At 34.2% G+C, this 17,084-nt stretch overlaps 1 protein-coding gene across 3 annotated transcripts in view; it reads right to left on the bottom strand.

Annotated features, from left to right (window-relative positions):
* Positions 1-17,084, bottom strand: part of KIF6 (kinesin family member 6) — a 152,158-nt gene that overhangs the window by 85,449 nt on the left and 49,625 nt on the right. For all 3 annotated transcript variants that reach the window (XM_064648467.1, XM_064648465.1, XM_064648466.1), the window contains 3 exons: positions 8,561-8,666; positions 7,542-7,680; positions 5,349-5,561 (listed from right to left, as the gene is read on the bottom strand). In XM_064648467.1, coding sequence (XP_064504537.1) covers positions 5,349-5,561; positions 7,542-7,680; positions 8,561-8,666 — 458 coding nt within the window. The remainder of the gene's footprint in view (positions 1-5,348; positions 5,562-7,541; positions 7,681-8,560; positions 8,667-17,084) is intronic.

Below are 17,084 nucleotides of genomic sequence, written 5' to 3'. Positions count from 1 at the left end.
AGCCTTCCAGTACTTAAAGGGGGCTTATAAAAAGGAGGGAGAGGGACTTTTTTACAGGCAGACAGTGACAAGACAAGGGGTAATGGTTTTAAATTGAAAGACAGTAGGTTTAAAGGAGGTGTTAGGAAGCAATTCTTTACTGTGGGGGTGGTGAAACACTGGAACAGGTCGCCCAGAGAGGTTGTGGATGCCTCATCCCTGGAATTGTTCAAGGCCAGGTTGGATGGGGACCTGAGTAACCTGATCTAGTGAGTGGCATCCCTGTCCATGGCTGGGGGACTGGAACTAAATGATCTTTAAGGACCCTTACAACCCAAACTATTCTATGATTCTATGAAATCAACTCTTTGCAACTTAGTATTTATTAGCAGTCAAAAATATGCTATAATAGTGCCCCAAAACCTACTTGGAAATCACAGAATATTCCGAGTTGAAAGGGACCCACAAGGACCAAGTCCAACTCCTAAGTGAATGGCCCATATGGGCATTGAGCCCACTACCTTGATGGTGTTCTAACCAACTGAGCCAATGTCAGACCAAATGTGGGGAGTTAGGCTTTACTGATCTTTTAGTTTGTACAGTCATTACCATTAAAGGCTTCTGTTTAGAGTTTCAGGCATACAAGCAGTGGGGGAAAGATAAAATGTACAGGAAGGTAAATATTACCATATGTCAAACCTTTGAAGATGTATTATGTTCACTCAGTGTCTTTTCAAAGAGCATGCACATTCAGTGCAGGATGGACTTAAAAAAAAGATAAATTACAGCTGTGCCTATACAACATGTACAGTTGTAGAAGTCAATACTCATTCACCTTCAAAGTCAGCCTGCTGTGAGACAAATTTGGACCAGGAATTGTTTTACTGCTATGATGAGATAAAAATTTTCCTGTTAACCCAGATTATTACATCAAGCTCAGCAGTGAAATAGTATGACTGCATTTCTCCTACTCAAAGCAATATCTGGAGAGGGTAGACTAGAAGCATCATTACACATATCTTCCAATGCAGATATGGTCCTAGATCATACAAGGAAAATTATAAAAATATGCTTCACCATAGAGAGACAGCAGTTCTCTGAGATAATACATTTTTTACCACACCGAGAAAGAAACTTTGCCTACATAGTACTGTATGAGTTCTTATAGTTCATTTACTTTTCAGAAATTTAGCAGCATAAATAATTTTTTTTTTGATGGATTCAGTAACAGGTCAATAAGTCTGGAGATTTTACAATGTAAAAGCAGCAGTAAATCTAACATGGAAGTAACAAAATGAAATTATTCTATTTTCTAACACAGAATGGTAAAGATCTGTTTCTGGGCAAACAAATGTTAAAGCTACACAACAAATCAACAGCAAAATAAATGAAAGTTTATCTAATTATTAGAGAGACTTTCTAACAACTGCTTCACTAAAGTAATTTTTTTTTCCTACGCTTTCTGCTGATTTCCTAATTTAATTGTTTTCAGGAAAAGGAAATGAGATAGAAAAATGGAAAACACATTAGAAATAACATTTATTTTGAATTCTATTGCATTAAATCCATCTAATGACAGCTTTGAGAGTACAGAATTAAATAAAGAAAGCTAGATTGCTAAAACAGGTAACATATCACATAAGCCTTCCTGCTATTGAAAACTGAAATCTTCATAAATGATGTAAGGTATGCAGAAAGTTTAAATGATGAAGAATAGCTTTAATATTACCCATTATGTACGCTAATATTACACTAAAGCTTCTAGTTGGGAGTTTGACCCTGGCTCAGGCCCAAGCCCTTTCACACATCTTTAGTGAATCCTTAATGACTACAGACAAAAAGGCATACGTATACAGTTCAGATAGATTTTGAAATTAATGGATAACTTTATAATGATGAATATTATTTTCAGGTTTTCAATATATGAAAAATGAGGCTCTGTGCTTGAGTGAGAATGATGCTTCATCCAACTTAGAATCACAGAATGGTTTAGGTTGAAAGGGACCTTGAAGACAATCTTGTTCCAACCCCACTGCCACAGGCATGGACATCTTCCACTAGAGCAGGTTGCTCAGGGCCCCATCCAACTTGGCCTCACTAATGCAGAGTGCAGGAGATAAGGTTCAACAATCCAGTCAGTTTGAGCTGACATGCTGGTTCCTATTTATGTTCAAAGTAAATTCATATGAACATGCACATACAAAAGTTTGCAAAAAGAGAAAGCTTTGATCGAAACAGAATTTGCTACTGCTTGCAAATTGTTCTTTAAATTGTTCTCTAAAGACTAAAGAACAAATGACACTATATAAAAGATGCAATTATGTTAGTCATTTGTTGATACAACATAGCTACTTTTTGCTGACATATTTCTAAGGTAATCAAAAGTTTTATGTTATGATTATATTTAGCTAATACTACTATGACACCAATTAAATAAATTTTTCCTAGAAAACGATAAGGAGCATTATGAATAGGAAAAGTTGAAGGCAAAGGGATTTCCTCAGTAGCTGAAACAATAGTAAGTGTGACAATTGACTCTTAATTCAATTACAAAGCAATTTTAGAGGATAACTGGCAACCTTAACTAGTTTAAGAAAAGCATTCCCAGTAGTACACTTGCAAAATCTAAGTTTCTACTTATCAGCTGCCATGTCTGAAATTCAAGCTGAAGATTCTCTCTTTCAGTTTAAAATCCCCTCATAAAATGCATAAAAAAGTAAACAAAAATGCAAATCATGAACATGTAATAGTTATACGTGGTAATCTAGGATGAGGTATGTTCTTTGCTAACAAAATCATAAGCACTTCTAGAACCTACTGACACCAAAAAACCTTTTTATTTGAACAATTCAACTAGAAAATAAAGACAACATGCAACTATGCACGAAAAACCTGTCTACAGTTACTGGAAGTTATTTTAAGTGGATTTAGAAATTAACAACTTGCAAGAACATTGTTACTTATTGTCATAAATAACCAGCACAGATGATGCAAGGAAAGAAAACTGCAATGATTAACATTTAACCCTTTTCAAATACCAACTATAAAACTGCCCTACATACACAATCCATGCTGTTTAATATTATTTCCATTGTTTGAGCTGCTTCCACAATGATTTAACCACATTCTTAAATCTGGTGGGATCACTCTTACAAATGAGGTGAAACAGATCCCTGAAATCTTATAAAATCTGGTTCTGGGAATGGTTGCAGCTAGTTCTGAAAATTTAGTATGCAGAAGAACACATTTTCAAAAAAATTATCAGTAAATATTACTTATACTTGCATATCTTTTAAAACTCGGTCTTCTGGAAACTAATGATTTGAATATTTAATCTCATGATTCAGTATTTAAAACTTTTGGGGTTGAATACATAAGCTTCTGGAAATTTTTTAATTAATAGCCGTATTAATTGAAGTGTGTAAGACAATATTAAAAGAATTAGTTATGAGGTCTGATGAAGCCTGAGGTAAAACCTAACTCCTGAGAAGAATATTTAATACTTTTGCAATTGTCCCTCAAACTTCTTTCCCACTCTTTCACAAGCCTCCCCAGCCAGTTGACAATTTCATCATTGCAGTAGCCTGTCAAAAACCATGATGAGAAAGCTTTTCAAACCCATATAGAAATTTGAAGGTTAAAAGGAAAAACTGAAGTCAGAATATGTATCTAGTGGATACTAGAGTATTAAAATTACTTATTTTGCTATGTAAGGTGACAACCGTGGTTTTCACCAGATGGTGTTCTTTCAAGACGTTGTGCTTCATTCTTAGATAGAACAAACGGGATTAATCATGTCTGAGGCATACAAATGTGTTCAGGTCTGAGTTCACCAGGAAAGAGAACTACATCCTAGCCATTAGCAGACAGAAAAAAGAGTTTTAAGCTGCCAAGGAATGTACTAATGTATCTTTGCACTGTTGTAGCTTTACAATAAAAGAGAAAAATAGTAATAACGGCTTGAGGCTTATGGCAATTTTCAGCTAAGGGTCTCAAAACAGTAACTTGCCTGCAAAAAAAATTGAATGCTTCTTGGTTACAGACTTTTTCTTCATGTGATATTGATCTGTACTTTATAGTTGTGGTTTGTTTTTTTTTTTAATCAGCACATAGGCTGCTTATCCTAGTATGGGCTTCCTTTATACTAACTCACAGAACTTTTCTCTTTTACTTTTTTTCTTTTTCTTTTACTTGAGCCTTCTGGCCTTATTTTACCTTAGTTCTTGTTCTTAAATACTTTTATTATTTTTGATAATTTTTGGGTCATGATCCATTCTGGTGGTTGTTGTTGTTATTATTATTATTATTCAAATGCAATTTTAAAGACTACAGAAAAGTTCTAATACTTCTAAAAAGAATTTATTAAGTTTCATTAAAATTACTCTCCTGTAGCACAACTTAACATCTGATATGATGGCTTTATGCATACTATGTATACGTACACAGTGAGACCTTTTTCAACACTGAACTATTTGTATATGTTTACAAGTGTTACATAGCAAATTTTTCTCAAATATGTCTCTTGGTACCATGAAGAATCAAACTGTAAAAAAGCTGAATTCAAAAATGCTTAATCTTCAGTCTACAAGAACTTTTAAATATAAAGGCTAGTTACAATATGAAGATAAATATTGAAGTTTGTTACTTTGAGAATTTGAAGAAATAAAAAAAATAGAATGAGAAAAATAAAATTACTTCTATATCAGGGAGAACATACTGCCATTTTCAGAGACACAATGAAAGAGCTTGAACACTGTTATATTCTTGTAGACACAATTGGTCTCCTGAGGTTGGGTTTAAGGCACGCTGGCAAGGCTGTAGGTGTAGTATTAGTAAATGTTTCTACTACCTTTTTAAGTCTGCCATTTGAAGTATTCCCTGAGCACAATAACGCAAGCATTTTAAGACATAACATTATAAGGCATTATCATTATAATAGCTATCAGCTATACATTACAAAAGATTGCAAGTGCAAGTGCTGCCAACATTATTCAACTAGTAGCAGAATGTCAGGCCACTCTGAAGGAATGCAGAGATATTTGCCCATCTAAAATTGTTCAACGTTTTTAATGAATTATGCTCAAAAGGTCTTTTTTTCTGAGAATTTACTCAAAGATTCAAGGGCCTGCAACTGAATTTATACTCTGGTTTTGTAGGGCTGTCCCACAGAGTAGTCACATCAGCTTGTTAAAGCCATCAGCACTTTGAGAGAGCTTTAAATTTAAAACCCTGTATTTGTGGATACAGAATTAGCACAATATGACTGATATTGAAAATAAAGCTTTCCTGTTTTGGTTCACATTTGATTCATACGCTGTAAATCATACTGGAATAATCCAATAAATGTTCTCTTAATTAATTACACTAACCTGTTTGTCTAGAAAGAAAAGGTAGTCTGTGAACAGAAGAGCTGAAATCTTTTGCCCCTTTCAGACTAAAACAGCTAGATGGGCTCTGCCTATCTTCCAAGTTTATAGATAGAGACTGCTCCAAGACTGTAGAACAAGCAGAGCTGGCATTAAGCTGGAAAAGAGCATCTTGTGCTTTCTTTTTTTCTTTTTTTAGCATATTTACCAGAATATCTGCACGATACATTAAGGAAATAATTAAGAATTTATTTTTGTTAATATATATAGAGTAACAATCATCCACCTCAGTTTTTTCAAACAGCAGATTCATTTTTACTAAACATTAACAAATTCACACATTGACCACAAATTGTTGATCCCATTCAATCAACTCCTGATAAAAGCATTTACATACAAACAGAAAGGAAAAGTCTAGGATCTTATTGCCATTGTGTGACACTTCCTTTTTGTTTTTAAAATTTTGTAAAAAACAAGACTTCCAAACAAAAGAAAAAAACCTTTTAACTTACAGGTAGCCTCGCAAATGTTTAGGCTTTTCACAGTAAGAAGGTTTATTAAAATGCAGAAAAGGTCTTTAGGAAATTTCTTGCAATAACACTATGCATTTACTGGAAGTATATTTGGTATAAACACATTTTCCCTAACAGCTCATAGAGGGCGTACAATGGAAATCCTGTGTGTGTTCAGATGAAACCACAGAAGTCCCTGTGATATGTTTTTGATACGTTATTCGTTTTAATACTAATTAATCTTCTAAATGAACAGCAAAAAATCTAAGTAGTCTTTAGGGAATATAATTAACTTGACTAGGTAGTAAAACACTTTCCAATTCAGTTGTTATGATATCTTCTAGTTACTGTAGGCAAGAAGGAACTCATAGTTTATTAACTAAACAGCTTCCATACTTCCCACCACTTCATCACATTAGACATGTTATTAATGTGATGATGTACAGTCACTTAGCAACTCTCTAAATCAGTCTTGTCTTCAAAGTCTTAATACTTATATTCTTCCTATATAATTCTAACATGGATTTCCACAAGTTTCCTCCTTGTACAAACAAAGCTGTGTAAATCTACTGAGCACAAGCGCATTTGATAGAGATATTTTGCTTTTTTTCCCATACTAATGAAATAATTCATTTCAGGAAGAAATGTTTCTGGGAATTCAGACATTAAAATTGACATAAAAGTGAAGTCTTTTTTGAAAGGAATGAGTCACTGTTTTAGATAAATTTATTTGAAATCGTACCTTGGAAAATTAAAATATTATCATCTGTGACAGAGCAGAATTAGAGAAGCTTTCCCAACACCTCCATTCAGACTGGTAGCATGTTATACCCCAATGAAAAATGCTATTTTCATTCGACATTTAAAATTCATCAGGAATTGCTGAGCACAAAGAACACAACCGGGTTTGCTCTTTACTAGTATCTGTGAGAGAATCTCTATTATCTTTAAACTTAGCAAATCCATATTTTCTTTTCTCTGCCATACTCAAATTTTACCCAAGGAGTAGCCACAAAGTTAGGGACACCGCGATGTTGCAGTTTGCCCACAGTTCTGTCAATCTGCTAAAAATAACTCCCACCCACTGCGCTACAGCACAGCTACTCATATTTCTTGTGAGGCAGTGAAATGGATGAAGCACGTCTGAGCAGTTTAGTACTTTCATGTCCAAAAAGCTTTAGCTTTAAATTTTAAAGTTAAATGTAAAAAGTACAACTTTTATATTTGTTCTAAAGGCATATAGCCCAATAGTCCCCAAAGTAGCACTTCATTTGGCTAAAAATAACACATACAGGAAATTCTATTCTTTGTAAGGTAATAAATTGGTTTTTATACTGCATGAGAGTTTTCCCCTCTAAAAAATGGTTTAATTTGCTTGAGAAGAGTGTTTTAGGTGTGACTTGACCCACACTATTTGGATATTGGGTGGACCATTCTAAAGCTAAGTGGTGCTTGGATCCAGGATTTTTATTTGGGTTACAATTGAAAGAGATGCAGGTGCAAAGCAGAAGTCCTGTTACACAAAAGTTGGGAATTGAGTATTTGCTCATTTGCTCACTGTATTTGCTTTAACACAGTGGGGGCAGCTTCCATACAGCCTATCTCACATACACAAAACCCACTGTAAGCCAAACTATAAGCCCATCTCAAAACAAAATAATATTTTTTTCCTCACAAAGGATACTGATTTCATTGTCTCTTTGCTGCAGAAGGTCTTTAAGTTTTTCCAGTTCTTCTCCTGATTCTTTGTTGGTGTCTTCTTCTTCAGAGATGTTTTGTGAGAGCAGTTTTTTATCAGAAGTTGTGGGATGATTCATCAGTTGCTATTAGGAGAAACAAAAAAAGCATACCCTTTTAACTTTACCTCCAGCTCAGTATTATTCTACTCTGAGATGGTCTAGCTATGGTACGAAAGGTAAAGCCTTTCTAGGCTCTTGGCAGAACAAAATCATGCCACCAGTTGACTGTCAACTTATATCTACTGTGTCAAGTAGGGAACAAATTGTATTGGGCAATCTTCACTACCAAGCGTACAGTTTACTTTACTCTTAGACATAAATTAGACATAAATTCCAGCGTTCCCTAGTATGACAGAACTTTCAATATTAACAATATAACTAAAAATAATTATTTAAGGACAATAAATTAAGATCAGGAATGCATACATTGTTTTATTGGAAAAACTGTATCCCAAAATACAGAAAAGTATTATCTTCTATTGCTTTCCTCACTAGTTTCATAATTAATAAGCATATCTTGTTTGCTCAATGATTCAGAAGGGCTTGCAACACCTTCAGGAGAGTTAGTGTAACAGATTCAGGGATTTAGTGGTTTTAATCTACATTTTCATATCTTTCAACATATTTGTCCAAAATATGGCCTCCACAGTGCTGGAAATACAGACCGGAAGATCAAGCCATATACAAATAACTAGTCTGTGTTGATTCCAATAAGTACCAGTCCTCTATTACAATTTACTGCATGCTGAGATCCTTGCTGAGGTTTCCACAAAACACTGGTGAATTTTTCCAATTAAATTTAAAATTCCTATCAGTCCTCCAAGCACTTCAAAGCTCAGGTGTTTCACCCTTCTCCAGCACCCCTCAACTGTATTGCATTTTTTTTAACACTTTTCAACAATGAATGTCTTCAAGTTATTTTCAGAGTTCTAGCTGCACTTCCATCCATGTTTAAAAAAAATACCTTCATATGAATGAAGCAATACTTGATCTTGCGCATGTCAGCACCAACATCCAGAGTGCTATCAGGATCGCTATCTTTGAGAAACATTTCAATTAATTCATCCAACCTGAAAATACATAGCATTTCTTAGGAGAAGAAAAAAAATCGCAAACAAGCAGACAACTCTGTAAAGTGGTGTGTCAAATACAACCCAAAATGTACCAAGCTCCCAGATATTAGTAGGCTATTTTCCTTCAAGGTCCATGCATTTGAAACGTACCTTTGTTCTGATTACTAAAAGCTGGATTTGATACTGGAGATGCAACAAATGCATATCTGAACATACTTGCACCTGCTAAGGAATAGTTCTGGAACTAACAGCATCTAAAAAGTAATATTTTCTTTTTCTCATTTATTTTATAACCTTTTATTCTTTTGCTATCTCATAATTGACAAAACCAAAAGCCTGTCCTCTCAGAAGAATAGATTTTTAGAGGCTTTGGACAGAGGATTTGCTACTATATATGATTATTTATGCAAAAGAAAAGTCTACTTCCTTTTCTACTGCAGTAGTCAGCAGACAGCATAGCTTTCATACATAAAATTACCTGCTCCAACCACCAAGCAAAGCAAACTATCTTTTAATGCAGGTATTTACAGATTTCTCAAAGACCTACTGCTCTTCTGAATAATGAAACACAGTAAGTATTTTATTCTCTTGCAATGTGTTCTTTACAAACAACTGACAAAATCTTCCTTAGGGAGATACGATTTTTATTTCAGTAATTCAATCTTCATAAGACAATCTGGCACACAGAAGCCTTTCTATTTTTCAAAACCAAATTAAAACCTGGAAAGCTATACGGCCATAATATCCCACGCTTCTAAGCTGGATGTCACAGCTGTATTGATAGAGTCAGACTTCCTCTTGCATGCTCTCACCATCTTTCCAGGTTTTGCATTCCAGGATGCGTTGCAGATCATTCTCAAGACAAAGGGAAGAGGATTTCTAATCCCGCACTAGCCCCTTAACCCACTTACTACGGTACATTTCTGGAAAACAACAAGTGCAAGTTCAAACTCCACCAACTGGTTTTAGATTTATGGCTTCCTGGTTCCTGACAGATGCTATTACAATTATTTAGAAGGCAAATGGTGGGAAACAATGACAGGCATATACCCTGTAAAGCACAATTTTATAATTTTAAATGCTTATTTAGCTTATTATCCTCAGTAGTCAAACTTAAGTTCTGAACCTGAGCCAAAGTATCTAAGGCAGCTGCAGTCAGTACCCAACTGCCTGAAAAGGGCAAGAGTTCAAAACCATCTCTGTGCTTAGTGTTTCTTTTGGATGAGTTTTGTTCAGCTCCTCAATTAATATGCAAGCCTTTTGAATGTTATTTCATAGTAATTTAAGTGATTTAGCAGTTCAAGGATCGTGAAAACAACATATGAATTTATATAGTAGCAAGACTTTCATTTTTACAAAAGAAAAATCCTAACAATGCTATTTCATTTGCAGAGATGTTAACAAAATAAATCAAGGAGATGATAAAGAATCACAGGAGGAGGGAAAAAACCACAGCTGAGAATAAGTACAAAAAAAGAATACTGACTATACATTTTCTTTTTCCTAATATAGATTAGACAAGGTATGTCTGCTTGCTAGGTGGCACAGAAACAAATGACAACAGAATTTACAAGGTGAATATCCTTTTACTTATCATATTCCTAACTCAAACAGTTTATTATATTTATCTCTACAAATATCCATAAAAATGAAATTAAATATATGGAATATATGAAAACTCGAGCACAGAATTATGTAAAATAGGGCTGTAAAAGATTTACGTATTTCATATAGGACATGCACAGTTAAAACTCCAACCCGTTCTTTCTAATCAAAACATTTCACACAGGCTGTAGTTGCCCTCCTATCGAAAGGGACAAAGTGAGAAAAACCTTTCTAAAAGTAAAGGAGAGCCAAAATGACTTTTGGTTTTCATTCTATTTCTTTCAAAAGATGGATAATACCCTTCTCCTCAGCAATAACGATATCTTCTGAGGTAGTCACCTATCTTTGATCCTTAGTTCTCTACCAGAAGAATGTATAGTGAACTGTTTTCCTCCAACCAAAGACTGTTGCAAGAGTACACATCAGTAAGAACTGAACCAGAAAAACACATAAAACAGCCCAGCACTGAACAAAGTTGGGTCTAGGTGCTCAAGAGGAACAAGAAACTCATAGACAACAAGAATTCCAGAGAATTCCCTAGCAAATCTTGCCTTTACTTGCCTACCTAGAGGCACATGTATGTGGCAGAGCAAAGGTAATGTGAAATCATGAGGCCAAGTAACACCGTTCTTTTTCTAAAGGACCTTTTTTCAATTCAGTTCTAAGAGAGTAATAAAAAGGCATAGAAAGTAAAGTATTTTTAGTCAGTTATTGTGGCTCAGCCCTGAGACACACACCTAGATGTCTCTTAGTTAGTCAGTCAGTATTTCCTGGTAGAGTTGAGAACTATTGTTTCTTTTGAAAAAGACCAGAGCAATTGAACCTTACATATATTGATGACCAGCTTCTGCTATTATGCCAAGGATAATGGTTAACATCTGCACGTCCTCTCAAAAGAGAAATTAGGAAAATGCCCAAGGAAGGTTATTTTGATAATGAACTTGCTAAAGGAAAGAGCATGCTTGGCACAGAATGCATACCATATTTGAAAAGTTTCTAACTTTGTGACTGAGATTTTCTTCTCCCAAAACAACCTAGGCTGAAGCTTAATTTCCGCATGACACATATTACCAAAAGTCACTGAGAAAATAATTTAGAAAAATCAGAGATATTCATGTACATAGGTTTTATAACATGATTGAGGGTGCTAAGGTAACTCATAAACTAGAGGGGAGGAAAAAAAGCCCAAACACTTTTGCTAAAACTTATAAAAAAAACCAGCTAGAATTAAGAAGAAAAAAAAAAATCAACCAAGAAACATATCAAAACTCCTTTCTAGAGTATTAAATACATATATGAACACTGCTGCTTTCAGTATGGTTTTTTTTCCTTCATTGACTGCATTTATGAAGACTAGCACTACAGCAGTGCTGGACCTTACTGTTATACGAGAGATGGACTGCAGAAGAAATAAATTCCTGTTTCAACATTCTATTTCTTTATTATAACTTACAAAATGAGCTTTGCGAGACATCAATCAGCAGCAGAAAGAATAACCCCCAAACTAAAACAAAAATTCAATACAATCAACCTGAAGACCTAGTAATGAAATAACACCAAAACCCACTCCCTGGAGGAGAAAACTGAATAAAGAGATGGTCTCTATCATCTGAAGATCAACAACAGGAATTTCACTTCACACTGAAGACATCTTTATAAAAAAATACTTAGCCCCAAGATTTCACACTGCTCTGCTTAAAAACTTGAAGTGAACTCAGCTTCATGGGAAAAAGCCATGATGGAAACTGTTTAATTAACTGAAATTCAATGGAAACCTAATCATGGGGTTAGGTAGAAAGACTGAATTGAAAATTACTGAATTGCTTACTTGTCAGACTTAACTGCTACAGTGGAAATATTCAGTATGTATCTGTATTTCAGAATTTTATACTCTTTTAAGGTAAGATGATCACTTTAACTTATTTAAATTTGAGGGCGTTTTGTTATACTGGTGAGTTACATCAGAAAAGACTACATTAATCGGAAATAAAAGTAACTAACCACAAGATACTTCCACTGAAAGTATTAAACTAACATAAGAAACCCCCCTAAAAATACATTTTAGAAATCCTAAACCCTCTATTTTTGTGTAGAAACAAATATTAAAACAAAAGTCTTTCATTTGTTGTAGTTAATAACATTAGCAAGCCAGCTGCTGCATTCTGCATTAATTATAGCTTACTCAGGGTCTCAATAAGGCTGCCATGCAGAATTTAGCTAATCAAAACTGAAGCATGGATAATCACAGCTAATTCACACGACAGCAAAATCAGCATCGTATGAAGATGTCTCATAACTCACAGAGATCCAAAATGGTTCTATTTTTTCCCTTTTCTCTTGTATGTTGGAAGGTAAAGGAAGTTACAGAGCATTAAATATTTATTATTTAATGTTATTACAGTAGATGAAGCCTCAAAAGGCAATTTTTCATACATTTCCATTCTTACTTTTAGGACTACAAGGTTCTGCCCTGAGGACAGCAGGCCTAACTTAGACTAATAAGAGCAAGGGTGTGCTGAGGCCTATTGCCAGAACCCTGCTGTATCAGAAAGAATAGTTTTCCCAACAGAAACTCCCTGAAGGAGGAAGAATATGAAAGTATCAAACAAAGACCCATTTTCTGTGAAAAACAGCAGTAAACAAAGAATGAGGTTTTCTTTTTCAGTGCTCACCAGAAAAAAAAACCCAAACAGATTACACACACACACAAAAGCTTTCTAAGTCAATGTATAATGTGAGTTAAGAGATTAATTTAAAACTAATTTTGATAGTGACCTTTTACAAATGAACATAGTACAAAAATAAAGGTATTGCAATGCTGATCCAGGCAAGTTTGAATCATGAAAACAGAATCTAAAACCACAAGCCGTATCAAGCACAAGTTCTTATGTTGATGATTGGAAGAAAATTCACAGTAGAACAGTCATAAACAGTTAGGATAGAAACGTGTTAAACTAACAGTGCTCTCTCATTAGTGACTGTGAATCAGTCCCAAATTCTTGGTCTAGCATTTCCCTCTTTATATCTTTTTTCTGCAAATGATGTAAACACACACTGTACTGCAGCTTGGAGACAGCTTTTACATTATCAATTTTATTTCTCTTCTGTTGCTTTCCACCCTTCAGAAATTCTTCTCTAATGTAGACTGCTTACCATTCAGACCATGCATAAATCACAGAAGCTTTCTATCCACATTATTTCAGATTCCACCCAATTTTTCTGATAGCACAACTGCAAAATGATTAAATGAGCACTGTGCTATTTCACTTTTATCCATTCATTAAACAACAGACTTCCATATTTTTAAAAAAAATCCGCTTCTGAATCAGTCATATGTTTGGACGAACCAGGATGCAAATTACACAGCTGAAATGCATCAGAAAAGCACTCCCAGCCAACTGAGAGTATGTTTTTAAAGTCTGGAGCTCTCAATAGCTTGCAGGATGCATGGTCTCAAATCACAGATTTGGAAGGACTTGTTTTGACCTTGCTTTATGTGCCATGATTAATTTCTGGGAGAGCTTGCCTTTTAACCCGTGATCCACTGTATATTATGTATTGAAACTAAGTTAACTTAAAGAACAATTAATTTTGTGTGTCAGCTGTGAAGTCTGTGACAAGCAAAATGGAAATCCAAGTTTATGAAAAATAGGCTGCTAACAAGGCAGCTACTAAAACACTTGTGGTAATCAGAGAGGTCTCTAATTAAAGAATTTTGTTTAGCTTGATTTTGTAATAGTTTTCATTGGTAACATACTTGATATCAATTTTTCCTTCATATATTAATTCTGAAAATTATATTTAAGTTTAATAATTACGCCTATGTTCTTTAAAAAAAGTAACTCCACATCTCTACAAATGTCATGACTTGATCTAAAAAATTCATGATAGTTGGAGCAGAATTACTATTATATTTAAGAACAGCTAACTTGAAGCTAAGTTTAGTTTCAAGTGTGCATCTGTATGGGAAGACCATGGAGTTTCTAAGTAGTCGATTTTATGAACAATGCTGTGGAAGACAGGAGAAACAAGGAAGGTTTTTCCAGGCATTGTTGTCAATGGAATGACAGAAGATAAAAGTACACAAAATACATTTGAGCTGGCCTTGAGAAGAGCTCTAATACATTACTGACAGGTAGTGCACATACACATATATAGAGGATAATGCTGTATTCTTTATCCAGAAATAACTGCTTAACCTCTAATTTAAAAAAAGTATGTTAACTTCTGGATGAACTAATAATAATTAAGTTAACTAAATAGTGGAACCAGCTACATAAGCCCTGGTATAGGCCGCATAGATCTAGTGCAGTCTTAGAGCACAGAAGGAAGAGCAGTAAGTCCCTGAGTGTCTTCCATTTCTACAGTCTGGAAGATTTTTATGCTTTTTAAAAATATCTATATAGTGCTCTAACAACTATAACAACTACTACAGGAGATTCTTCTGAATTAAATGGCTGCCACGTGACAAACAGATGTAAGATGAGTTTCTACACACTTGAAAATCATTAATTTCAAGGATGATCTTTGTACCAGTAAAACTAGGGGTGATTTTGAATGGATGATAAAAAGACCAAGACTAGCTCATACAGGAAAAAAGTGCCTACAGTAATTCTAAACATGCAATTTTTTTGCAGAGAAGAAACACGTCAAGTAGCTTGCTGAGGAGATGATTTCCTTCTTCAACAGCACTTTATAAAAACAAGCCGAAAGCGTGTACATAAAGAAATGCTACTCACTGCCAGCTAATATTTGTGGCCCTAACAGTAGTCCTATTCTAATCACTGGAGTATTCGTAAAAGTAGCAAGAGATAATTAGCCTTCAGTTTATCAAAATTTAAAAAATCAAATCTCTAAGGTAGAAAGAACTTGAAATAAAATGAAAGGACATAGAACAAGCATAACAACTATTCGAAGAAGCCAAAACTACTCATATGGATGAACACCAAGATAGTCCTACTGTATAAATGGGAGTAGTTTTGAAAAGATTCAGTAAAGTATCACTTACAGGTTATTAATTAGATGTAGAGACTCAAAAGAAAAAGATTTTCGAAATGAATTTATAGTGCCATAAGATGCAAACAGGTATTTAGTAGCACTTTCAGAAGAACTCAAACGTTCAATGAATTTCAGTGAGATTCAAAAAGCTTCTATGATCACTTGACCATTTGTATTTGAAAATTGCCTCCAAGATTTTTTCAAGCATCTAAATAATCAACTAAAGCTATGTTATGTTTTCCCATACATCTCACTAATATTAGTTATACTATATTTCATTATGATTCTTGGAACCATATGACATTAGATGACTGGTATAATTTTGAACATTAGAAAACAGGACATCGTCTATCTTCCTTCCACCCTCATACTAAAACAAACTCACTAACCTTTGAAAAGAATTCTACAGTTTATTATCTCTCAATAATTTCAATGTAAAAGGTGATCAGTTTAAATAATATAAGATTTTTTTTCCTACTTTCAGTGGCCTTGGAACAAAATGCAGGATCACAGAAAAGTATTTACACTTACTTTAAGCATCTAGCTCAGGCATCTGCATCAGGAATCTGAACTTTCTGTGTTGTCACTGAAGATTTTTTAACATGTAAGAGAAAAAATGTTCTCTAGAGAAATACATTGATTTAACAGCATTCTAAATCAAGCATCTGAGCTAGCAGTTAATGTCAGACTACTTTATTGCTACGATAGCTTCTTTTCTCTTGAATATTGCCTATACAGCTCATGTCTGTCAGTCTGATAACTTCTACACAAATCAACAGTCTGCAGAGCTGTGCTGACAAAAGGCAAGGTGATATGCCTTTATTTCTTCCACCTTGCAACTGAAATTCAACACTAATATGAGCAAATAAGAACATTCACTCTGCTTTGTAAAGGAAGCCATTTGTTCAACAGCTTGAGTAACTCTTAAAGCTTTATATTGTACAACAGTGCAATATTGTTAATACCATGATAGCATACAGATGTCACAATGTTGAAACAGAAAAATGAAAGACAGAAAGAAGTAATGAGATATCCAGGATTTAAGTATGATGAACAATATATGACTGTTGAAGTAAAAAATAGAAGTGTCTGTAATAACACATGCATCTGAAAGAAATAAGGTAAAGTTATTAATAAATTAAAGTGCTAAGCCAGTACTTCCGGTCCTGTTCTTAGAGAATTCCAATTGGCAAAGGCTCTGGAAGCGTGGGTGCTCTGGAACACAGGACCTTGATTTGAAATCCTGACTTTCTGGGCACAGATTGTAAATTGCTAGTGAGCTCATTTATATGATTAAAAAAAATAAAAATCTCAAATGAATAAAAAAAAAGGACTCTCCCTTTTACTTTTGGCATGCATTTTATAAAAGAAAAAAAAACATCATTTGAAGGTAATTTAATTCTATTCTAAAGCATAACGCAGAAGCCTGTGAGAGTACAATTTCCTTGTACTTGGGATGTATGATGTTATTTTCTATTTTTTAAAAATAGTCCAAAGATCCCCTTTTTATTTTTTTCTCCTAAACAAGAAACCAATTCTCCAGCTCAAAGAAATATTTAGATCAGCCCTTTACAGCTAAGGAAGTAGATGGTAAGGTCCAAAGCAAGCAATTCAGATTTTGGAAGCATTTTATGAACTACATTCTGAACCACTTATGTAGTCTAGCTAAATTTTTTATGCTTTGCTTTTTAAATAAACAAAATGAGAGCAGCAGAATTCATTTATGTTTAAAATTTATGAGAATAAAGTAATAAAATAAAAAATATGACATACTAATGCAAATGCTTACCATTTAACATAAAATTCTGAAAT

Source organism: Pseudopipra pipra, chromosome 3 (genome assembly GCF_036250125.1).
Source record: "Pseudopipra pipra isolate bDixPip1 chromosome 3, bDixPip1.hap1, whole genome shotgun sequence".
Taxonomy (NCBI): domain Eukaryota; kingdom Metazoa; phylum Chordata; class Aves; order Passeriformes; family Pipridae; genus Pseudopipra; species Pseudopipra pipra.
This window is presented reverse-complemented; position numbering and strand designations above follow the sequence as displayed.